At 45.4% G+C, this 24,615-nt stretch overlaps 1 protein-coding gene across 27 annotated transcripts in view; it reads right to left on the reverse strand.

Annotated features, from left to right (window-relative positions):
* The window catches only part of KALRN (kalirin RhoGEF kinase), a 695,174-nt gene extending 676,413 nt beyond the window's left edge, over nt 1-18,761 (reverse strand). For 8 of the 27 annotated variants that reach the window (XM_084990924.1, XM_084990927.1, XM_084990923.1 and 5 more), the window contains exon 1: nt 18,210-18,466. In XM_084990924.1, coding sequence (XP_084847050.1) covers nt 18,210-18,282 — 73 coding nt within the window. In that variant the 5' untranslated portion in view covers nt 18,283-18,466. The other 19 variants (XM_084990948.1, XM_084990947.1, XM_084990944.1 and 16 more) reach the window with 10 other exon arrangements.
* Nucleotides 18,762-24,615: the final 5,854 nt, after the last annotated feature.

The following is a 24,615-nucleotide window of genomic DNA, read 5'->3' on the forward strand; positions in this document are numbered from 1 at the left end:
TCTACCAAAACATGAGTTCTCTGAAGGTCTAAAGAAGATGAGGGAAAGGAGATGGAGCTCTGGGTAGAAGGAAATGCAGAAGAAAGCCAAGATAGCAGTTCACTTATCCAGTGCCTCTTTTGAGATGATGTGGTTGGGCTGGGTTTAAACATGCCCTAGGAAATGAAGGTTTTGGATAGGTTTCACTGTCTTCTCTACGTGACTCAAAAGAAGAAAAGTTCAAGGAACATGAGCTGGCAGGAAGATCATTTAGTCCTCCACGTGCTCTAAGTGAGCTGGCAGAGCAGCTCTGATGGAGCCCTGGTTGAGGGCATTCTCTAGGGCATTCAGACACATGACTAATGACAGGCCAAGGGTGCAAAGCAACAGGCTGAGAGGTGTAGGCTTTTCAACACAGGCCCAGAAATCCCAGAACCATGGCCCTTCTTCCGAAAGAATCTGAGGGCCAAAATAGTCTGAAGCCACAGCTGACCATCCAGATGGCCTCCTCAAGGGAATTAGAGCCTGTGATGACCAAGCAAGGATATCGGGTCACCTGTCAGGCCAGCATCAGGGGTCCAATCAAGCAGTCTAGAGCTGCTGAGACAAAAGTCCTCAGAAGGATGCAAAGTCTTCAGAGAGCCTGGGCATAAAGGTCCTAAGACCACTTACCACCTGGTTTCTACCCCTGCTGTTGTCCAGTTAGCTCGGAATGCTGAAGATGGAAGAGGCACCGGAGACCCCCTAGCTCACCTCCCTCATTGGTCTCAGAGAGGGAAAGAGGTTTAACCAACCTCATCAATCACAATGCTGTGCTCATGATACCCAGCCCACTGCTCTGTCCTGTTGAACCCAACCACTAGGCACCATCATTTGCCTGCTTCTTTTCTTCCTCTCTGCACTTGCCTGGCCTGTCTGGTTTGCCAGTCTCCCAGTTTCTGCCACTTTCACAGGGAATATAGTTGCCATTTTCCCTGGTCAAATGAGAAACCCCTGCCCATGACAACTTGGGCTACTCGAGCCCCAGAGCCTTGGAGTGAGAAGAGGGTAAAACACAGAAGTTGTCCTGTGTCCACAGAAGCGGAGAAATTTTGGTTAAAAAACAACAGCATACAACTCCACTGCAAAAGCAGCAGAGCAACAGCTCACAGCTGGACTTCCTTTTTTTATTTATTTATTATCTATTTCAACTGATCTTATTTAATGCATCCTTTCTATAGAATACCTAGGCCAATGGTAAAGGAATTAGCTTTATTTGGAAAAGGCGAAAGTGACTGGAACTGGCCCTTTTAGGAGGCTGAGGGGACTCAGAAAGCAGATCCTACCTAGCAAGGCAAGAGGGACACCAGACCCAGTAGAGACCACTCATTCAAATATTCACCAGACAGACACATGGGCGTCAGCAGTGCAGCCTTGAATGAATGAACCTCCACCACCCATCACCCTCTGGCTGGAGCTCCTTGAAGACAGACTGCACCATACTCCCCTCTGCACTACTGTGCCTGGGTTTGTGAGAAGTGCTCACTAAATGCTTTTGCTGGAGGAATCAACCACACCGCCCTCCTGCGTGCTTACATGCATACAAACACATGTATACATGTAAATAGAAACCTCATGTAGATAGAAATCTCAACAAAGACAGTCTTAAAAGCCCCATTTATAAACCTGTTTTCCAAAAAATTATTTTTTTTGGGTTTAGGGGTTTTCGTTTTGTTTTGTTTGGGGTTTTTTGTTTGTTTGTTTTTAGTGCCCAGATTTTTAAAGTTTTATTGAAGTGTAGTTGATTCACAATGTTGTGATCATATCTGTTAACTCAGCGAAGTGATTCAATTTTACATATACACATATCCTTTCTTTTTCAGATTCTTTTCCCATATAGATTATCACATCATATTGTGTAGAACTAGGGTAACACAGTTCTGTTTAAAATTATAATGTGTTTTTCTCTTTTGCATGTCCTTACATATATTTAACCTCCCCCTTACTCTGTCAGAAGCATCTATGTGCCTCAGGAAAGTTTAAGATAGTTACAGTAGCAGGCAAAGAGAAAGCATCCCTGTTCAGCTGCTGACATCCTGGATAGGATTTGTTCAGTGTGCAGTTTGAATTCTCAAGTTCCCATTAACATATCAAGATCCCAACACGGTGAAGTGACTGTTGAGATCACTTTAACCAGAAGTAAAGAGTGTTCAAGATGCCGCACAAGTGAGACCCTTGCCTGGAGGGAAGGAGGGGAAGCCTACACGTCAAGCGTCAGGGGAATGTGGTGTCTAGGAGATCAGACACTAGGGCCTCGGCCTCCTCCTGTACATCACCTCAAGTCCCAGCCAGGGTTTGCAGTGAAGGAGGCAGCTTTAGAAAATAACATCCCAATGGGTGTGAACATACCTGAGAACCCTAGGGCCACTCCTATACAGCCTGCAGGACTCCCGAACAATGCCTGCCACCCAGTCGTGCACCCTCAGTGATGGCATGGAGGTGGTGGGGTGAAAACACAGCACTCACCACGTGGATATCTAGTTAAGTGAGCTAGGCCTAGAGGTTATCTTTTCATAGTTGGCACTGAGTGAGCCAGGGCTCTACACATTTCTTCATTCCCAGATGATGGCACTCAGAGGTGCCCAGAGAGCCAGGGACCAGGCAGAGGCCTCGGATCAGGACCAGGAGACTGCCACATGCAGGGACTCTGACCCCTACAGGCAAATAGTCAGGACATGAATATTAGCGCCAGGTCTCAGCACAATACCCAGCAAGCAAGACAGGTCTTGCAAACACCAGTACAGGAAGCAGACCAGACCAGACCAGCCAGCATGAAGCAAAGACCAGGGGAATCCAACCATCCTGTCCTGGCTCCAAACACCCCTCTATCCCCGCCCCCACCACCATCACCACAAGTTCACAGGTACCCCTCTACACATCCAGACTCAGAGCAGTGGGAGAACAGGAGAAAATCCAAGTGAATGAAAAATTTACCTGAAAGAAACAGTCATCCAAATAGACTGACCCAGGGAAAAAAAAAAACACGTAATATACTATAAACTAGCCAAGTTGGGATGGATGAATATCAGCTCCACACTGGAAAATTATAAAAGCTACATATTCGTTGCATGTCTGGATGATAAGGATTATACAACTGAGCTGCAGTGTCACCCATAAGAGAGAAGCCTCAGCCGCTCTGGGCAGTTAGATGTGCCACTCTTCCACTCTCACACACACGTCTCTTTTCCAAAAGCAAATGGAACATATCATGAAACATTTCACTCCATCTCTAGTGCTGCCAATTTCCTACCAGACACAAAAAAATGTACAGTCCTCAGACGCAGAACGGCTGTCACTCCCATCTGAGTCCCCTAGCTCAGCTTTCAACCACACTCAAACCAAAGGAGACCCTGGAGAAAGGCAGCAGGCTCTTTTCCCTGAGTCAGCAATTTTGTTCATCCAAAGCCTTCTCCTTCTGTTATCTCACTTTATCTCATACTACTCCTAGGAGGAATGGCAGGGCCTGTATGTTTACCTCCCTCTCCAGATGAGGAAAGACAGGTCCCATCTGTAAAAACAGATATTTTATCTGGCTTGGCCAAGTCACAGAGATAATTAGTGGTGGGCAGAATTGGAAACCAAGGTCTCCGAATCACATCCTTGGATTCTTCTGGCCGAACACAGACCACCACTTTTGCACGCACAACCTAAAGCATTTCCATACCTGTGGTATTGGAATTAACTTCCACTCAAGCCCACAAAACACATGTGGCTTTTTTTTTTTTTTTTTTTTTTTTTTTTTTTTGGCTAATTGTGACTGTAAAGCTGACTCCTAAGTCACTTAAAGGCACACAGCCAAAGAAGCCAAGAATGGCCTCTACCATTTATTTAAATGTCATTAATAAAAGCATCCATAAACATGGCACAGAAAGTCAGCCCACAGAGAACAGGGACTGGCTGTTCTCCCTTTCTCCTGAAGATAAAAGCAAAAGAAACATCCTGATCCTATGGTTGTCCCACAGTCATCTTTGAAAGGGATCAAATAATGGATGACCCTTCTTGCTACTAATATTGGACAAAACAATGTCCCAGAACAAACACTGGACCACAGAAAAAAAAAAAAAAAACTAGGTATAAATGTCCATCATGGAGTTCTTATTGCAGTGCAGTGGAAACAAACCCAACTAGTATCCATGAGGATGCGGGTTTGATCCCTGGCCTCACTCAGTGGGTAGGGGATCCAGCATTGCCCGTGAGCTGTGACATAGGTTGCAGATGCAGCTCAGGTTCCACATTGCTGTGGCTGTGGTGTAGGCTGGTAGCTATAGCTCCAATTCGACCCCTAGCCTGGGAACTCCCACATGCTGTAGGAGCAGACCTAAAAAGAAAAAAGAAAAAAAAAAAAAGACCATCATTAGGAGAATAGTTACATAAAATATGGCACATTCACACAACAGAATGTAACACAACTCTTAAATGAGTTAGAGCATATATACTGACATGAAAAAATGTTCATGATTATAATGTGATAAAAACAAATTGCAGAATAACAGACATAGGATAATATTCTTTTTTGTTAAAATATGAAAGAGAGCTATGCATTTGTACAAACACATACTTGTCTATGTAACAGGTACATACATCTGTTGAATATATCTTAATATCAGGGAGGAGGAGGGAGAAAGAGCGTTCATTCACTTTTAACCATAGATCCTGTACTATTGCATAATTTATTTCTTACAACATTAAGTGTCAATGTCTTTACCCCCTCCAAACAATCAAAGGATCCTCTGTCTTCTTACGTTACCCTCATATAAATGTTAACTGGCTTATGAATGCATCACTTTGCTCAATGGATACATGTATACTGACATATCATACATTTAAACTGGGGGAAATGGCTTCATTTAGGAAAAAGCCTGGCCTCCCATTTGTTTTTCACCTTAATTCAATGATCAAAAAACAAACCTGAATCAAGGAAGAGACTACACACATAGGAAACGATCAGAGGAAATAGCTCAAATTAACAAACAGGGGTTATCTCTGGGTAATGGCATTGCAGTGGCTTTTCTATCCTTTATGCTTCATATTTTCCAAATGCTCTACAGTGAGCCAGCATTATTTTTAAAACAAAAAATAACTTTAGGATAAAAAAAAATGTTGTATGACAGTACATGGAAAATCAAGTCTCTCTAAATGAAACACTGTTTACCACTTAAATTCTCTTTTAGTGTATAGACAATAAATATGTATTAAATGAATTCATGAATGAGTGCAATTCCCCATTCTGACTGACCTCCAATCAGCCATTTTTTCCTATATCAGTCTCTCCCCAACCCAACAAGACCATAAACTCTTTAGGGACAAGAACTATTTGTTACCCACCTTTAGCAACCCCCTTAGTATCCAGCATTATACTGGGCACAGAGCAGATACTCACTCAATATTGCTTAGTTGGTGCATTTGTAAGTTTAAATTTCCCCATGTGGGTTTTTCTGAAAGAAGAGTGCGTTTTTAGTTTTCCAGTGCTATGGAATATTTGTAAGCAAGTGATAAAAGAGGTCCCCTCTAATTAATCCAGAATAAACAAGAGTTGTTCACTCCATTTCACAGTAAATATTGATTTCATAGGTCTTTTTGTTTAAGGTAGATTGCCTGTCCACAAAAAAAAAAAAAAAAAAAAAAAAAGGTTCATTTCCTTAGCACAATGTTTCATTATAAAACTCCCAAATGACCCACACAGCAATAAACAGCTCTTTTTTAAAAATCAAGCCAACAAATACTAAACAAGCAGGTATTATCTGCAAGGCACTGAACTGGTTGTTGAGAAGAATACAGACAAGTCCAAAGCAAACCTGAGGAAACCAGACATGACCATTTTCCAAGACAGGGCTTCCACAAGGCCTTGGAGTCATCAACATCCAGCAAGGTTCTGGAAAGATACTAGGGTAAAAACAAGTCTAATGCATACATCATACTTGGACATCTCACCCAAGTCACCACCCAAGGACTCAAGAATCCTCTGTTTTCTCCTCTATGCCAAAGGCTCCAGGGCTGAGCAAGATGCAGAAGTGCATACCTGGCCCACTCTGGACTCCGGACAGACCAGTCTTTAATGCCATTCCCATTCATTCTCCAGAGACTGGATCCTATCCATCTCCTTTCTTCGGAGGCTCTCAGTACCCTCGCAGTCCTTCAGATGACCTTGGCTCCCATTCACAGAGAAGACTGAGGTCAGTCTTAATTAAGAGTTGACCTGTACACATGACCTGGAAAACCACCTGGTTCTTCTCCATAGCCATAGAAGAATAAGTGCCCCCTCTATTTCAGATATAACCTTTTTGCCTGGGAATCGCATCCTTCCCTGACTTTTGAAGAAGGTAGTGCCCAACCTGGTACCCCACCACCACCACACACACCACTTTCTACCACGGTCTCCTCCTGTGATTTTTTTCAAACATACAAAGATTTTTCTCTCTTAAAAAAAAATTCACTGGACCTGATAAGCTTTAAAAAATTTATTGCAGTATAATTCACATTCATAAAATGCACATATTAAGTCTACAGCTCACTGAACGTTCACAAACAGATCACACTTACGATCAAGAAAGAGAAGACTACAAGTGCTCCCAAAATACTGTTTTAATTACCATTTTATTATTCTCCTTGATTTTATTACCAAACCTCTTGAACAGTGGTGATCCATCTTCATTTTTACCACCTCCTCATCTACTTCAGTATAAGCATCCCCTCCTCAATGACTCCTCCCACACCCATACAGGTGAGGTGCTGACCTTTCCTCTTTATTCTCAATGTATAGCATGCAAGCTTCTTCATGGCACTTCTCATATTACATGACAATCGTTGTTCATGTGTCAGGCCACCCCACTAGACTATTACCCACCGTGTGGGAAGGATGATTTCTAACTTGTTTGTATAACCCCAGTGCCTGGCACTTGCAAGGTGCACAGCTGGTGTCTGACACCTGAACAAATGAATGCAAGAATGAATGAAGAGATCCACTCACTGAAATTTAGTGTTTGCTGAAACTGATCAATCTTTGTCCAGTTTACATCAAAAGTTATCATGATATTTAGCTGTCAAAACTCAGTGGTTAGGATCATGAAGAATGACTAGAAAATTACAGTGTTCCAATAGTTGGTTAAGCATTCACTTTATATAAAAGTAATTGAACCTGTTATGTGCCAATGGACTGTGGTACAGAGAAGAGACACCTTCTTCACCTACCCCACAAGCTAAAGCCGTGACACCACTCCCAGTGGCCCTCTGTCCTTCCATGGTCACATGGCCAATGTGGAGTCCTGCCAATCTTTCCCCCTAACTGCTCCTGAGGTGCTCCTCCCTCTTCCTGCAATCTCCTTCCCAGGATGGTAAGAAGTCAGAGACAGGAATCCCCCATGAGCCCCAGACCCCTCCCCCCAGCCCCCTTTTGTCACATCCAATTAACCATCTGCCAGTCTCCTGGGTCTCCCTCTAGGCCCACTGTCCAGCTGCCAACTGAACACTGTGTTTCCCCACCCCCATTCCTCAGAGATGCCCATTGTCCCCGGGCTGCAGAGTAAGAGTGTAAAAAGGTTGGGGTGGGGGGGTAGCCACATTTCCAGCCCCTGCCTGCCAAGCCCTGGAATAACTGCAACTGCAAGCTTAAAAAATCACAGCCTTACTGATCTATGCAGAAGGAAGGAAGGAAGGGAGGGAGGAGGGAAAAGAATATTACAGAGGAGGGGAGAGAAGGAAGGAAGCTATTGAAGCATAATTTTTATGATTTAGAAAATCTAACTAGTAATATAATTATATATGTGTAATATAGTTATACTAGTAATAGAATATATAGTATATTCTATTACTAGTAGCATAATCCAATTTCTATCACTATGTACCATATGAATGTAACTATCACGATACATATCTACCCACGTTGAGCAATCCTGACAGGTAAGGGTTTTTTTACCCATTTTACACATGAGGAAACTGAAGCTCAGAGAGGCTGTACCTTGAACAAGGCCACATAGCTAGTAAGTTCCTGTTCTAAGACTGATTTTGGAACCTTCCACACCTAAGGAAACTCCCACCTCCTCCTACTCTAGGATATATAAAGCCAGTCCCCCATAGCCCAACCTTTGGTAATAGCAGCCCCTGGATTCCTGCTCCCCATCCCCCTAGAGGGCCACATAAGATGCCTCACTTGATGACAATTCTTGGGTTTGTCCCTAAAGTGAGAGCTGAAAAGGGTGCTTTGGGGCCAAAGGAATGGGTGTGCTTATTGCCATTTTCCCTCTGGTGTGAAGGGTTCCTCTTCAAGGAAAAAAATGGGCAAAAGGCTCTTCCATGACCCCCGCTCTACTTCCTCTTTCTTCCAAAACCTCTAGAGGCATTAAGGAAACTGAAAATTCAAGAGCAGGTCTGTCCCTGCCAGAGACAACACCCGACGGCCAGGCATGGGCTGGTCCTTAGGAGGCTGCCCCAACACCTCCCTGCCTGCTGAAGTCCTCCTCCTTCTGTCCTCTCCTCATTCACCCTCCACTCGCCCCAGCCCCCAAGTTGCCTTTCTGACTCATGCTCTGTAGGAAGTGAGTCTGCAGACCTGCTATAGCCTGGAGCAGATCCCACCTCAGCCTGTAAAAGGAAGCCACCAGCACTTCTATAAGGCCTGCTATTTTAGGGTCTCCCAGCCTTGTTTCTTATTTCTCTGCCCAAGAAGCCCTCTAGAGCCACACCAGCCCAGCTCACAGCTGCCCTCGACTTGCACTTCCCTCCCCAAGCGCAGCACCAGGAGCCCCTGAGTCTCCAAGCCACCAATGCTCTCTACTGGGGCAAATGACCAAGCACATGGTGCCCTCAGCAGAACTCCTGGCCAGCCTGCTCCGTTACTGAGGTAGGTCTGCCTTCCCCCAGTCTCCTCCTGTGGCCCAAGGCTCACCCCGCAGCTAACCTTGAGAGCCACCCCTACAGGTTCACCCAGGATCTTCTTTCTTCAATTGCTCCTCTTTTTCTGAATATTCATTCCCTTCCCCAAGCCTGCCTTCTCCCTCCTCCCCACCCTTAGGTACACACATATCCTCCCCTACCTAAAAAAAGCCTCCCCTCAACTCTGCTCCCCATCTCCAGCTACCTTACTATTTTTAACCTTCCCTTCACAGCCAAACCTTTGCAAAGAGTCATCTATATGCACTCCCACCACTTCCTCCCCATCCACTCACTCCCCACTCCCCTTGAAATTTGAATTCCACCTCCCATACACAAGCAAAACTGTTATTTCAAAGGTTACCAGTGATCTCTCAATTTCCAGAAGCCAGGGAGGGGGTTCTCTCAGGCACCTCTCCCTCAGCCTCTCTGCAGCATCAGACCCCGTTGAAGACCTGACTGACCCCAAGCCCTGCTCTCCCCTGGTTCTCTTCTAGCCCTTCACTTGGGTCTGCAGCTCTGTCCTTGGACCTCTGCCCTTAAGTCTGTACATGCTTTTCATTTATTATCTCATCTATTCTGATAGGTCCAGCCACAACTTCTTACGGATATCTCCCAAATCTGTATTTCCGTCTCTGGCCTCCCTCCAAAGCTCCAGACTCCCTCCACTATCCGCCTACTGAATCAACACCTCCCTAAGATATTTCACTGACACCTGAAAAGCAACATGTCCCAAAGTAAATTCTTGAATCCTCCCTCTCCTCCTACCTCCCCACAGCTGATCCTCCTTTTCCTTAACTCTTGGTTTTCATTTAGGGTTCTTCCATCCTCCCCAGTCACCCAGGCTCTAAGCTTGGGAGTTATCTTTGAGCCCCACCTCATCCCTGACATCTCTCCATCCAAGCTGTCAAGTCCTATAGACTCTACAACCTTGATCTCCTGCACATCCATCCACTCTTCCCCATTTTCACTGTGGCAGCTCAAGTTCAGACCCTCCCAGCCTATCACAGTGGTCTCCCAATCCAGCCCTGGCCAGCAGTTCCTCCCCCATTCCAAAAGACTCTCTGCAGGGCTGCCAGATTTATTGTTCTGATCATGTCGCTACCCCATTCAGGAACTTCTAGCGGCTTCTGAAAGCCACCTGCAGAAAGACCAAACTCCTTGGCCTGCCACTCAAAGCCCTTTTTTATCTAGGAGTCCAGTAAATGATAAATGAAGCAGTCAATCTGCTTGGTCCCCACATCCTTCTGAGTTTTATCTCCCATTTATTCTCCACCTGAATCTTCTGAGTCACATAAACTAGACCACTTACTGCCTCCAACATGCCATGGATGGTCATACCTTTTTCTAACACTGTTCCAACACCTGTGTCTTCCCCAACCAAATCCAAGCCATCCTTCCAGTCCCAGCTTGAGAAGAAACTACTTCCTTGAGAATATAGTTCATTTGCCACTTTTCACACACACCTCTACTTGCTTATCCCTTGTATATGTGTTTTCTAGCTAATGTCCACTTCCCTTCTGACAATGGCATGGGACAGAGGGGGAGGATACAAAGCTAATTCCCCAACAGTTTCTTCTTTACTTCCCTGAATTACTCCTCCCAGCTAATTCTTTGTGTTTCCTCACTCCTTAGCAGACACGATTTCAAGCAGCTCTGTTGATCGAATAGCCCTGAGGCTGTCAATCATTTCCTAGTTGTTTTGCTGCCCGTCATTCACACTCAAAGGAGTGGCAAGAGGAGTCTGAACTGCGTGCAGATGGAGAAGGAGCAGGAAGGGACTGATTCACTGCACCCACCTGAGGCTCAGCGGAAGCAAGAACCCCATTCTCAGCAGGCTCTCCAGATGGCAAAGGGCCTGAGGGGCTGGCATTTTCACACTTTTGTGGAGGAAAGAATAGGAGTGCCCCAATCTGTTATAAGGAGGATGCCCCATCCAGTCCCCTTGGAAAAACCAAATTAGGAAGGATTGGAAAAGGTCCCATGGAGGTTAAATTAAATAAGATAATACTTGTCAGAAGAGGTACTTAGAGTAATAGAATGTTCAATTTGGAAGGAACTATCTACATATGTTTGGCTAGAACTGTACAACTTAAAAAGACCTTTCACATACTGTACCTTGTTGGATGCTCTAAACAGCTCTATGTGGAAACCAGGGGAGGCTGGGGAGATGGCATTACCCTCAGCTTACACAGATGTTACTCACTCACCCAAGTTGTCAGATAAGTAGAGAGCAAAGGGGAGGGTTCACTTCCTGCTCTCTTGCCTGACCTTCTCAGCCTCTTTCACTGGCTTTTTCTCCCTTTCCCACCCCTTAAATTCAAGTGCTCCCTGAGGAGGGGTATAGTAATTATATTCATTTCCCTTTCTGCTCTATATTCTTTCCTGCAATGATTTTATACACTCCCAGAGCACAGTACATGGCTGCACTAGGCACTCGATAAATGTCTGTCAAACAAAGGACGAAATGAATGAATGAAAAAGAGCAGAGGACCAAACTCTAGCCTTCTGATTCCACTCAGGCCTCTGCATGCTCTCAGCACCCTCTCCCACCCATGTCAAAAGCTCAGCACTGTACCGCTTCCGGAGACTCCCTTAGCCTCTGTGCCATCATGGTCACTTAATACAGAAACAGCAGGAACAGCTAGGATTTCTTGTGCTCCTAAAGAGTGTCAGAAATCACTAGCTGCTTTTTACACATGTTTTTCCTATTTAATCTTCTCAGCCTATGAAACAAACATTCTTGGTCTCATTTTCAGAAGACTGAGGATGACTGAGATTAAATAATTTGCCCAAGCTTCTTCCCCTGGTTAGTACTAAACCTATCTGATCCAAAGCCTGTGATCTTCTGGCTCTCTCAGGGTTTCTCAGCCTCAGCACCACTAACATTTGGGGGCTTTACTCTCCTGTGCACTGTAAGATGTTTAGCAGCACCCCAGATCTCTACCCACTAGATGCCAGTAGCAACTCCACTCCCTGAGTTATGACAACGCCCCCAAAAATGTCACCAAATGTTTTCTGGAGGACATAACTGCCTCCAGTTGAGAACCACTAGACTATACCAATCACTTACCTCTAGAAGTAAACTACCAAGTTCCAGAACCAGAAAGAACCAGTAAAATGTTCATTCTACAACATCTAAAAAGGACCCCTAGTTCACCTGTTCTAATCTTTCCTTGATCTCGACAGTCCGGAAGGTTCTTTTAACTTTTCACCTAATTTATTTCTGTAGCTTCAGTTTATTCCAACACCACTTCCAACCCCCAAAGGATTATCAAATACAAATGGACAGAATGTGCCAATAATTGAGTTATTGATGATTGGCAGCACAAGGATAAAGCTGAGCCTCCCAAATCTGGAGATGTGCCTAGATGTCATTGACATGTTATAAAATATATTAATGTAGAAACAGCCTATATAAATACAATGTTAGAAGTATGAACCACATTCCCTCTTCAGAAAAACAAAGTCCTCTCAATACTCCCCCAGAAGTTCCTGGAAAATGGTGTTGCCAAAAACCCAAATCATGACGGGTGGAAGTAGAGGAGAATCAGGAAGGAATGGTAAACATTGAATTAGGCATCATATTTACATTCTGGAGCATCAAACACAACATATAAAAGAGATGTTTTCCTTTGCTGCAAAGAGAGTCCAGGAGGTCAGAGACTCATCCCTGTTTAGGTGCCTGGCAATGCTCAGGCAGGGTAGTGATATTTACTCAAAAAACTGCACACAAACATAGGCTATTATTCCAAAATCTCCCTCCCCTACAATCTGGACCTCACAATGTCCAGTTCCATGTTCGGGGTGGATGGGTTTATTATCTGAAAGAAAAGTTTAAAGAATCATACAATAAATATCAATATATCGGAGTTCCCGTCGTGGCACAGTGGTTAATGAATCCGACTAGGAACCATAAGGTTGTGGGTTTGATCCCTGGCCTTGTTCAATGGGTTAAGGATCCAGCGTTGCCGTGAGCTGTGGTGTAGGTCGCAGACGCAGCTTGGATCCAGTACTGCTGTGGCTCTGGGGTAGGCCAGCGGCTACAGCTCTGATGAGACCCCTAGCCTGGAAACCTCCATGTGCCACGGGAGTGGCCCAAGAAATGGCAAAAACACCAAAAAGATATGTAAATAAATAAATATCAATATATCACCACCTAGATTCAGAGCTGCTTATATTTTGCCAAGTTTGCTTTATCTCTGTTGCGGGGGGATAGTTTGTTTTGGTTTGGTTTTGATGAATCACAGACTTTTTCAAAGATCGTTCAAAGAACACATCACTTCCCTCCCTGAGTTATGACAGTGTATGAAAAGGCTAAAAACCAATACAATACCTCTGATGAAGTGAGCAAATGAGTACAGACAAGTAAAGTGTTTTAGGAATTCGGAGGAGAGTTGGTCTTTAGGAGCTGTGAAAGCTTCCAGAAGCATATGGGACTCAAGAATGAGTTGCATTTGTAGAGTGGGGGTAAAGGGGTGGATGACTGAAAGCACCCTTGGATGGTGAGAAGAGCAGCCTGGCTGGTGCTGAGGTGTGAGGAAGGGACTTGACCCTGAAGGTACAATGGAGTTCATAAATAAGGTTTGATGAAAGTAGTGCAACCTACTTTAGAAGTCCAGTTTAGAGTGGAGGTGAGAGAGCAGATTCCCCAGAGCCAAGAATTAATTCTGCTAACAGAGTCCATGGGTGCCAGAATGGGTGTCCTGGCCTAGGACATTGGCCCTGAGGGTGAATAGTATGGGCTAACTATGAAAGATGATTCAATAGAGTTTGTTAGAAGAAAGAGGTTCCTCAAAGATAATACCAAGTTTTTAAACATCATGACTAAGAGAGGGAAGATGCCACCTACGGAATTAAGGAAGATAAGAGGAGAAGCTAACTTAGGGAGTCGGAAAGACAGAGTTGAGGTTTGAGGCCGACCAAAGTCCAAGTAACAGTAAACACTCCAGCTGAAAATGTCTGGACTCACAGGACCAAAGCGCAACAGAAGGACAGAGGTAGAAGATATTTCCACATCAATCTCATTAAATTTATCCTCTGAATTTTTTTCCTTTGAGTCTTAAAGAAAGAGGTTTCTCCTCTGCTCACCAAAGCCAAGCTCCTACTTTTGTTAGGGAACCTCCTCTTGTCTCGCCTCTTCAGTATCTAAATCAACAACCAATTTGCCATCTTCTCTTCTCCCTGCCCACAAGCTCCTTCCTTCTACGTCCAAACCTGTTCCCTCTTAACAAAAACAAACAAACAAACAAACAAATATGAAAACTCCTTTTCTCATCCCCCCTGACTAGCACACAAACTCTTTTCCTTTCAGCAGTCAACTCTGCAAGTAACTTATTCCTACCCACCACCCCTATCCTGAATGCCTCCTCTAAAACTGTGCTCCCAAGAGCTCGCACGCAGTGGCCTTCTTTTTATCACATCCAGTGACACTTAGCAGTGTTCCTCTTGTTTAACCTATCTGCAGCCTGTCATCACATGAGAACTCACACTGACTCCCTGGGGTCTCCAGGATCAAGTATCCTTTGCTGTGACTTCCTAAATAAGAGTTTCTCCCCCAAATTCTAACTTTAGCCCTCTCCTCTTTCCTGCACCCCCTCCCTCTGAGAGCTGATGCATTCACAAGCTTTAGCTGTGCCAGCCTTGATGCAGAAGGCTTCCTCGCCCACACCACCAGCCCTAACACCCTGCCGGTGCTCCTGTCAAGGGTCGCATGTCTCCCACAAAACAACTCCACCTGGATGTTCCTCAGTCACCTTTAATTCTCCATGTCCAAAGCTAATGGCATTCTCTGCCCTGCAAAACCAGGTCCTGTCCTTAATTAGAGCATGTCGGTTAGGACATGGTTGGTCCTCTGTGCTTTCAACCCAGCTACTCCCATTTTCTTGTGGGCTTAATTTTCTTTCCCCCTATGACTAGTTTGTCAACTTCCCACATTGCTGCCTTTGAAAATGTCTCAGAGTAGTCCATGACTCCCCATCCTTTCTGCCACCAAACCTCCCCCTCAGTTCCAGATCACTTTTGCATCTCCCTGGGTTCTTTCTCTTGCTTCTTCACTTCATCAATCACATGGGCCCCCGATTAACCTTTCCAAATAACACTTTCTTCAGGATGTGCCCTTGCTCAAGAAGCTAACGTAACTCCCTACCCACCCCAAATCAAATCTAAACTCCTCTCTTGGGCTTCCAAGACCCTCCCTATCTGGCCTTGCTCTACTTAACCCTGTTTCCCATTCCTCCTTACTCTACAATTTCCACTAAGTACTGGTCCTCCAGGGATCCTCAAGGTCAATGCCTCAACCACCCCCCACCGCCTGCCGCCACTGAGTTTTGCCCATGTGTCTCTTCCCACCCTCCTTCTCCCCTTCAAGGGCTACCCTCAGTTCCACTCCTCTGCTGTTCTGCCAACTTTTTCTTATAGCACCATAATGTTCAGCAATTAATTAATCTCTAATTGAGCAGTAATTGTCAATCTTCTTTTAAAAGCTCTTCGAGGGTAGAGCCACTTTGAATATTTCTTTTGTATCCCACAGCACCCTGGACAGCAGAAGGCTCCTAGTAGGAAAAGTCCTTGCTGGTTTCTTTTCCAATTGATTTCTGTTCCCAGTTCTGAGTTTCCATATTTCTTCTCCTCTGCCTCATAACAATGATCAATAAAATTACTATAACGCACTTTCCCAGGCTTGGACCAGAGAATTCCCAGAAAGATGATATAGAATCCAGCAGTCTATAAGAATAGCAATCTTGGCTCTGGGTGTGTGTGTGTGTGTGTGTGTGTGTGTGTGTGTGTTTGTCTGTCTCTCCATATGCCTTCAGGGAAGTAAGGTTTAGGGAATCTAGATTGGTCAGTGGTCAAAAGAACTGAAACACTAAAAACAGGAAAAGGACAAGTGAGAAACCAAAATGACAGAATTATTTGAAGCATGCCTTATTAAAGACACAGTACACCAGAGTTCTGACAAAGCAATTGCCAGTCTGGCTTTTGTGCATGCAAAATTTTCCACAAGAAAGTAGGGGGTAGACTGGACACTAGGGACTTTGAAAATGTGTTTTAATCTTTCTCAGTTGTTCAAATAAATAAATTTATAATCTGTCCAGCTTACCAGGTGTAGTGCTATTGTTCATAAAGATGGAGAATCAGAAGAGAGACAGTTAAGAAATATGGCCTTTTTTAGGCTTAAGAATCCCCAAAAAGAGCCCAGGCTAGAGCCTGAAAAGGGGTAAAATCAGGAAGCAGAGCACAGAGGGCCATTCAGGGTGGGCAGAGATCTTAGACTCTACCACCTGCAGTCTGCACCCCCTCTTACAACTTGTTCCAGGTCACTGGCCATTTCCAGTATTATGCATTGACCTTCTCTGATTCTAAGTGCCCCCACCTAGCCCCCACCCCACCAAGTTTCAGGAGGAGGAAGGAGAATATCCCTAACATGATTCCACAGGAGACAGACTCAGTCTGCTATTTACTCTGTGATTTGAGCTAGGGCTAGACAATGTAAGCCCCATGTTGTGTTTTTGAAAGGCCCTGGGAAAAGTAACACATTGGACCATTATAGGCCATTAACACCATTAACACTGTGTGAATTCATTTGTCAGAAATTAGCAAGTCTCCGGAAACTGGAATCTGCTCCAAGGGCCTGGGACAGAGAATGGACAGGAACTCCTGTTTGGATGGTAGGAAAGGGGAAGGAGGAGGGGATGCCAAAAGATGAAAGCCAATCCAGAAAGGGAAGGTGGGAAAGCTCACACATCAAGAGTTTTCCCCACAGTTAAGAAAAGGCAGACTTTTGTGCCAGATGGGAAGCAAAGGGTAGGGATGGCGGGGAGGGGTTCAGGAAAGAAATCCTGGTGAATGTTTCCAGGTATCACTTAGCCCCAGAACCTCTCCCCTAGATTATAAACTAAGGTTATAAACTAAGGTCAAGCACCTTTTTAGAATCTGTGCTTTGGTTCCTGGGCAGTGTGTGGGGGGAAGGTGTATATTATCCCTGGGAAGCAGGGTAGATAACAGGGGCTCCCTCTACATTCTCCCAGCCCTGGCATCAATTCCTGTCTTCCAGTCCTTTCCTTTTCAGACCAACTAGAAAATGAACATATGGGCCGACCAAGTCTTGACTTCTAAAATCATGAGTCTCCCCAACAAAGCACCCCACCCCTTCCCTCAGATGACCTCCAGGGCAAGGCAATGAGGTTAGGAAACAGATGGGTGTGCAGGGAGTCTTCAGAGCTAACCTGATCCTTGACCCCACTAGTTCACCGTCCTCTAATCCAATTTACGGAGAGAGGGGTAGATGCGCAGGGTCCTTATAACTTACTGGACTCTTTGGGACAAAGATTCTACACAAAATGGTTCCAGACATGGAAGATGGGGTGCTCTACCTCCCTGAGTTGGTGGAAGCTACAGGTAAAGAGGAGATGGAGAAGCCCTGGTCAGCAGAGAAACGTGGCCACAGGTGGTAGGAAAAAAGGGTGGTCGGCATCTTTTCTGGGAAAGGGACTGTGTAGCCAAGGAACATGGGTAGCCACAGAGCCGGGGGCTGGGAGGTGGCAGGGGCCGCAAACAGCCAGAAGGCAGATGGGGGCGGGGAGTGTTACGTACCAGAGGCGAGCAAAGATTCAGTGGGTGTGTATGAGGGGGACGCTAACTCACACTTCCAGGAATGAGTGGTTCTTATGAAAAGCTCGTCCGTTTCCAGAACTGGAGAAGAGAAGGACAAGGAGGAGGTCCCAGGCGCCCACCGCCCTCCCAGCCGGGTCTGCCTCTCAAGTCTGAGATGCTGGCCCCGCACGCACCAGGCACGACCGTCCTCGGCCCGCCCCGCTCCCGACTGTCAGTCTGCAGCCTGCCTGACTCCCGGTCCCCAGTGACCCCTCTTTGCACATCAGGGGCCACCGGCCAGAGAAGGGGTGTGGGCGCAGGGCGGCCGGAGGGGGCCCGGCTGACAGGCGCTGGGGGGAGGGGGAAGCCCAGGGAGGGGCCGGGGGACGCCGGTAGCGGGAGCGGCGCGCTGCAAAGTGATCCAACATCGCCCCATCCCCGCGCTCCGGCAGAAGGCGGCCCGAGGGGACCGCCTCCCGCCTCCCCAACACAGACTCGCGCAAGTGGGGTGAACGCCGAGGGGCGCCGAGCTCCCAGCCCCCACCCCTCCCCAAAACGCAACCAGCATTGCCATAACAACAAGAATCTCGGCAACTCCAGCCCCGACGACGAGAGGGACTGCCCCCCAACACGCACACCCCAGCAACAGCCCTGCTTCCCCAAACTTGTCCGAGACACCGCGTCCTGGGCAGCAGCCCCCTCCCCGGTTCCCCGCGCCCTGCCCAGCTTACCTGTCCGGAAAAAGGCGTCCACGTCCGAGTCGGCGGCTCCTCCTTCCTCCGCTGCCCCCTCCGGGGGGTTCATGACTGGGGGAGGGCGTCCGCGGGCAGCCGGCGGCTGGCGAAGCCTGGGGCCGAGGGCTGCTCGGCGCCCTGTGGGCGGAGGGCGCGGGGCGCAGCGGCCACGGCCGCAGACCCGGCGGACACCGGGCTTCGAGGGCGGGCGGCCGGGGCGGCGAGGCTGGGGCAGAGGACGCCGAGGCTCCCTCAAGCGGAGGCGCGCGGCGGGCTGGGGGCGCCTGCTGCCGGCTCCCCCATGGTCCCCCTTCCCTGGGGGCGCTGGCCGCCTGCGGTCTGGCCCGAGCCGGGGTCCCGGCTGCCTGGACGCCCGCTCTCCCCCAGCAGCGGCAGCTGGCTCTCCTCCTCGCCCGTCTGCCTGTCTCTATTGTTCAGCCCTGCTCGGCTCTCCTCTTTATTTTTCCTCCTCCCTCCCACCCTCCTTGTCTCTCTACCTCCTCCCTCCCTCGCTAGCTCGCCCGCTCGCTCGGTCTCCCTCCCTCGCTCGCTCTCTGGCTCCCCCTCTGGCTCCCTCAGCCGCCGCCGCCGCCGCCGCCTAGCAGCTCCTCCCCCGGCTCCCGCTCCTCTGTCCCGGCCAACAATAACCCGGGTAGCGCCGAGCTCAACCGAAGCTCCGGCCCGGCCGGGGGCTCGCCGCGGGCCCCCGGCGGCGCGGACGCCTCCCTTCCCCGCTGCCCCGCGCCGGCCTCTCCGGGAGCCAAGCCCGGGCCCCGAGCTATTGTTTGCAGCTGTGCTAGGCCGGCTTCCTGAGCCCCGCAGGAAAAGCCCCGGCGAAGGAGGCAGCCGGGGAGGGGGCGGGGCCGCCGGGCGAGTCCCGGGCCGCCAGGCGCACGCCCCGCTCGCCCAGGGGGCTCTGCCGCCCAGCCGCGCGCGCTCAGCCTCGCCCCTCTCGCCGTCCGCGCTCCCGGCCCAGAGGCCGCCTTCTCCGCCCCACCCCGCTCCCAGGTGTGTGAGGGGTCTCCCGAGCTGCCTGTCCCCCAAGCCGGACTGATCTGTCCCTAGAGGCTGGACTTTTTCCTTCTCCTTCCTGACAAGCTCTCTCCTGTCTCCTTCCCTTCATGAGCATTTCGCATTTTCTTCAACTCTCCTTAGTTCCACTCTTTTTTAGCGTTTCTCTTCCTTTCCCCCCTTTTCAGCGCCCCTCTAAACATCTCTGCCTGTCTCTGTGACTCTTTGTCCACTTCATTCCTCTTGCGATGTGTCCCTGCCTATCTTCCCCTCCTCCGTGACTCTCTTCTGTCTCTCATTTGTCTCTGTCCTGCCTAGGTACTTGGCCCGTATCTCAGCGCTCCTCTTGGACAGCTGTCAAAACTCCCTAATCCCCGGGGCCTTCTCTGTTTTGTTCTTCTCCCTCATGTGAATGGAGAGATCCAGTTGGTCAGGAGAAAGGAGGTGTTACAGCAAGCTGAATTTCGATTAAAGTGGGGAAAGGGGCTGAGGTGGGGTGGGGGTGGATGGGGAAGACGGCAAAAAAGAAAGCAGATGCTGTATGGGGTAATTAATGCAGTGATTGTATTGTGCCAATTGGTTTTTAAGCAATAATTAAACAATAATTAGCCAGTATTCTGTTTATAGTCCTAGTGACTGCAGAGCCTACAAAACAGGCTCTTTAGACCTGAGTACTTAATGTGGTATGTTGGGGGCTATTGCTGCTGCCTCATCCAGACAGATGGAGAGGCGGTGGCCTGACCTAATGTGTTAAAACACTCCTAATAAGAAAGCCAGGTCCTAGTATAATGTTGATGGCTCGCTGCCCACCAGCCGGGAACTCCTGGATCTGTTTGTCTCTGGGAACCTACTTGGTTCCACTTCTCTCCAGGTCAAAGCACCTGGGACCTTTCCAGATCTATCAACTGGGTCATTCAGCAAATACGATGAATTAAATAAGTTTTTAGTGAACGCTTTCTGGTTCCCTGGACTCCTTGCTTTCTTTACTGAATGTCACAATTTTTTTTCACTGATTAAAAAAGTAAGTATGGCTGCCTGTCTTCAATCTTGACTACATCTATCAGACCCCATTTCTTTAAAATTATTTTATTTTTTAATTTTTTTTGGACACACTTGCAGCATGCAGAAGTTCCTGGGCCAGGGATGGAACCTGAGCCATAGCAGTGATAATGCCAGATCCTCAACTGGTAGGCCACTCAGGGAACTCCTTAAAAATTATTAATAGTGACTCTGACATCACAAGTTTACTGCCACAAGTTCTAATTCATCTTGCCCTGATATCTTGAACTTCCTTACAGCAGCCAGATGTCCCTTACTTACCACCTTCTCTGATAATGAAAGTACTTCTCGTTTGTCTTTTCTAAATGCTGCCTTCCCCTTAATCCTCTGCCTAAACCCTGGCCTGCATTCCCACACCTGCACAGGATTGCTGAGCTGCTATTAACTGCTACCATCGTGCAGATAGAGAACCAGAGGTCTGGCAGAGCATTAGCTCGTCCCAAATTCAGAAGAAACATTAAATGTTTAGAGAAAGGTTCATATCAAGTTCTCAGTAGATGTGGACCAGAATGGGGGAAAACTTTATGTAATGACACAGACCTTTTTGAGAGAAAATTTGGTAATTTGTATTAAGATTTTAAATGTTCAAAGCTATATTAATATCAGACAACAAAGATTTCAGAGCAAAGACTCTTACCAGAGATAAAGAGGGACATTTCAATTTATCAACTGAATATAACACTCTTAAAAGGTTTTGCATCTAAGAGAGTTTCATAATATATGAAGCAAAACTGGACAAAACAAAGAAATAGACAAATTCATAATTATAGTCAGAGATTTTAACATCTGTCTCACTCAATAATTGATAAGGAAACAGATCATCAGTATGAATGTCAAAGACTTAACAATGCTATCAACCAACTTAACCAACATTTATATAATTCTTTGCTTAACAACAACAAATATACATTTTTTTCAAGTGCACCAGTATCCAGTTAGCACAAGATGAACTACATGCTAAACCATAAAACAAGTTTTGATAAATGTAAGAGGATAAATATCATGCAAAGTGATATGCAAATTAATTACACCTCAGTTTTTTTTAAATCATACAATGTTCTCTGAGCACGATGAATTAAATTAGAAATCAAAACAGGAATTCCCATTGTGGCTCAGTGGTAATGAACCCAACTAGTATCCATGAGGACGTGGGTTCCATCCCTGGCCCTGCTCAGTGGGTTAAGGACCCAGCATGGCTTTGAGCTATAGTGTAGGTCACAGACATGGCTCAGATTTGCAGTTTTGCAGTGGCTGTGGCGTAGGCTGGCAGCTGCAGCTCTGATTAGACCCCTAGCCTGGGAACATCTACATGCCATGGGTGAGGACCTAAAAAGACGAAAGAAAGAAAGAAAGAAAGAAAGAGAGAGAGAGAAAGAAAGAGGAAAGAAAGGTGGGAGGGAAGGAAGGAAGGAAGAAAATATGAAAAGTCCCCCAAATATTTGAAAACTAAATAAATACTTCTAAATAACCTATGATAAACTAGGAACTCGAAGAGGATATTAGAAAAAAATTTTAAGTGTTTAAAAATGAAAACAGAGTTCCCATTGTGGTGCAGCAGAAATGAATCCAACTAGTAACCATGAGGTTACAGGTTCAATCCCTGGCCTTGCTCAGTAGGTTAAGGATCACGTGTTGCTGTGAGCTGTGATGTAGGTCGAAGATGCATCTTGGATCCCGTGTTGCTATGGCTATGGCATAGGCTGGCAGCTGTAGCTCCAGAAGCTGTAGCTCCAATTGGACCCCTAGCTGGCAACTTCCATAGGGTGCAGCCCTAAAAACAACAACCACAGAAAAGAAAGCACATCATATAAAAAAATCTAAGGAATAGAGCCAAAACAGTACTTATAGGGAAATTTCTAGTACTAAAATACTTATTTTGAAAAGTCTCAAATCAGTGGTCTCTGGTTCTACCTTTAGAGCAAATGAAATCCAAAGCAGAAGAATAGAAAGTTTAAAAGATTAGAACAGAAAGCAGTAAAATAGGTAATGGAAAAACTGAAGTGAAAAACCAATGAAACTAAAAGTGAGTTATTTGACAAGACTGATAAAATTGATAAAGCTCTAGCCAGATTGCAATAAGGAAACAGAGAGAAGACTTAAATTAGTATTAGCAGAAATAAGAGAAATGACATCACTATAGAGAGTATAGATAGGCAAAAAGAATAGTAAGAGAATATTGTGAACAATGTTCTGCCAACAAATTTGACAACTTACATAAAATGAAGAAATTCCTTGAAAGATACAAACTACTAAAGCTCAAAAGGAAATAACTTAAATAGCCATATATCAATTAAATAAATTAAATGTATAGCGTAAAACTTCCCACAAGGAAAACTTGAGACCCATCTATCTTCAATGGTGAATTCTATCAAATCTTTAAGGAAGAAATAATATCAATTCCACACACACTCTTCCAGAAGAATTGAAGAAAGAAAATATTTCCCAACTATTTCTATGAAGCCAGCATTACTGTGATGCCAAAAACCAAAGACCATATAAAAGATGAAAAACATACTACATATTGCTATCCTTCAGGAATATAGATGTAAAATTCACAGTAAAATTTTAGCAAATCAAGGAGCTCCCACTGTGGCACAATGGGATCGGCAGTATCTTGGGAGTACTAGGACAAGGGTTTAAGCCCAGGCCTTGCACAGAGCTTAGGTCACAACTGCTCAGGTCTGTTCCCTGGCCCAGGAGCTCCATACGCCTTGGGGCAGCCAAAAATGAAAAAAAAAAAAAAAAAAAATTAGCATATCAAATCCAAAATCCAATAATATATAAAGAGGATAATACAACATGACCAAGTAGGTGGGTTTATACCAAGGAGGCAAGGTTGATTTAATCTTTGAAAATCTATCTGTGTAATTACCATATGTAATGGATTGAATTGTGTCTTCCCAAAAGATATGTTGATGTCCTAATCCAAGGTATCTGTGAATTTGGAAATAAAGTCTTTGTAGATATAATCAAGTTTGGGTGAGGTCTTTAGGGTGGACCCCTAATACATTATGACTGGTGTCCTTATAAGAAGAGAAAAACTCCTAGTGAAGACAAAGACATGAAGAAAACACCATGTGACAACAGAGGTAGAAACTGGAATGATGCAACTGCAAGCTAAGGAACATAATGAATTAATTGACGGCCACCACCTGAAGCTAGGAAGAGACAAGGAAGGATTCCACCCAGAGTCTCAGAGGGAGCATAGCCCTGCTTACACTTGATTTCAGACTTCTGGGCCTCCAGAACTGGGGCAGAATAAATTTCTGTTCTTTAAGCCAACCAATTTCTAGCACTTTGTTATGGTAGTCCTAGAAAATTCATAAACCTTATCTAAAAAGAAAAACCACATGATCGTTTCAATAGATTCAGGAAAAAGGTGATGTATTTGACAAAAACACAACATCTATTTCTGATCTAAACTCCTAGCAAACTTAAGAATTGAAAGAACTTCAACTTAATAAATGGCATCTACAAAAAAACCTACAGTAACATTATACTGAATGGCGAAAGACTAAATGCTTCCTCCTAAGATCAGAACAAAGCAAGAATATCCACTCTCACTCCTATTCAACATTGTACCAGATGTTCTAACCAGTACAATAAGGTAGGGGGAAAAAATTAAAGGCATCCAAATTGAAGAGGAGGTAAAACTCTCTTGATTCATAGACAACATGTTTGCTTATTTAGAAAATCCATGAAATCCATCAAAATGTCACTAGAACTAATAATGTGTTTAGCAAAATTTCAGGATATAAAACCAATATCGAAAAATAAATTGTACTTTTATATGCTAGCAAAGAAGATTGTAAATAGAAGTTTAAATGCATCACTATATCAGCTTGGAAAAATTTGAAATATGAAGGCTAAATCTGATAAAAGATATGCAAGACCAATGCCTTGTAAACTACGATATATTGCTGAAAGAAATTAAAGAAGACAAGTAAATGGAGAGATATATGGTATTATGATCGGAAGACTCAAACTACTTGACATCAGTTTTCAACAAAATTGATCAGTAGATTCAATGTAATCCCAATCAAGATTCCAGAAGGGTTTTTTTTTTTTTTTGTAGATGTTGACAAACTGATTCCATGCAAAAAACAACAACAACCAAAAAAAAAAAAAAAAACAAAACAAAACCCTTAGAAAAGCCGTTACGGCTAAGAAAAGGAGGAAAAAAGTTGGAGTGCTTACACTATCCAATTTCAAGTTTTATTATAAAGTTACAGTAATCAAGACAATGTGGTGTTGCTGTAAAGTACACAAAGAGACCAATGGAATAGCATGGAGTCCAGAAACAGGCCCGCATATTTATTGTTAATTTCTTTGC

This window comes from Sus scrofa, chromosome 13 (assembly GCF_054392235.1).
Source record: "Sus scrofa isolate SSC_HxYL_T2T_F1_AM1 chromosome 13, Sscrofa_HxYL_maternal_Yorkshire_Landrace_v2.0, whole genome shotgun sequence".
NCBI lineage: Eukaryota > Metazoa > Chordata > Mammalia > Artiodactyla > Suidae > Sus > Sus scrofa.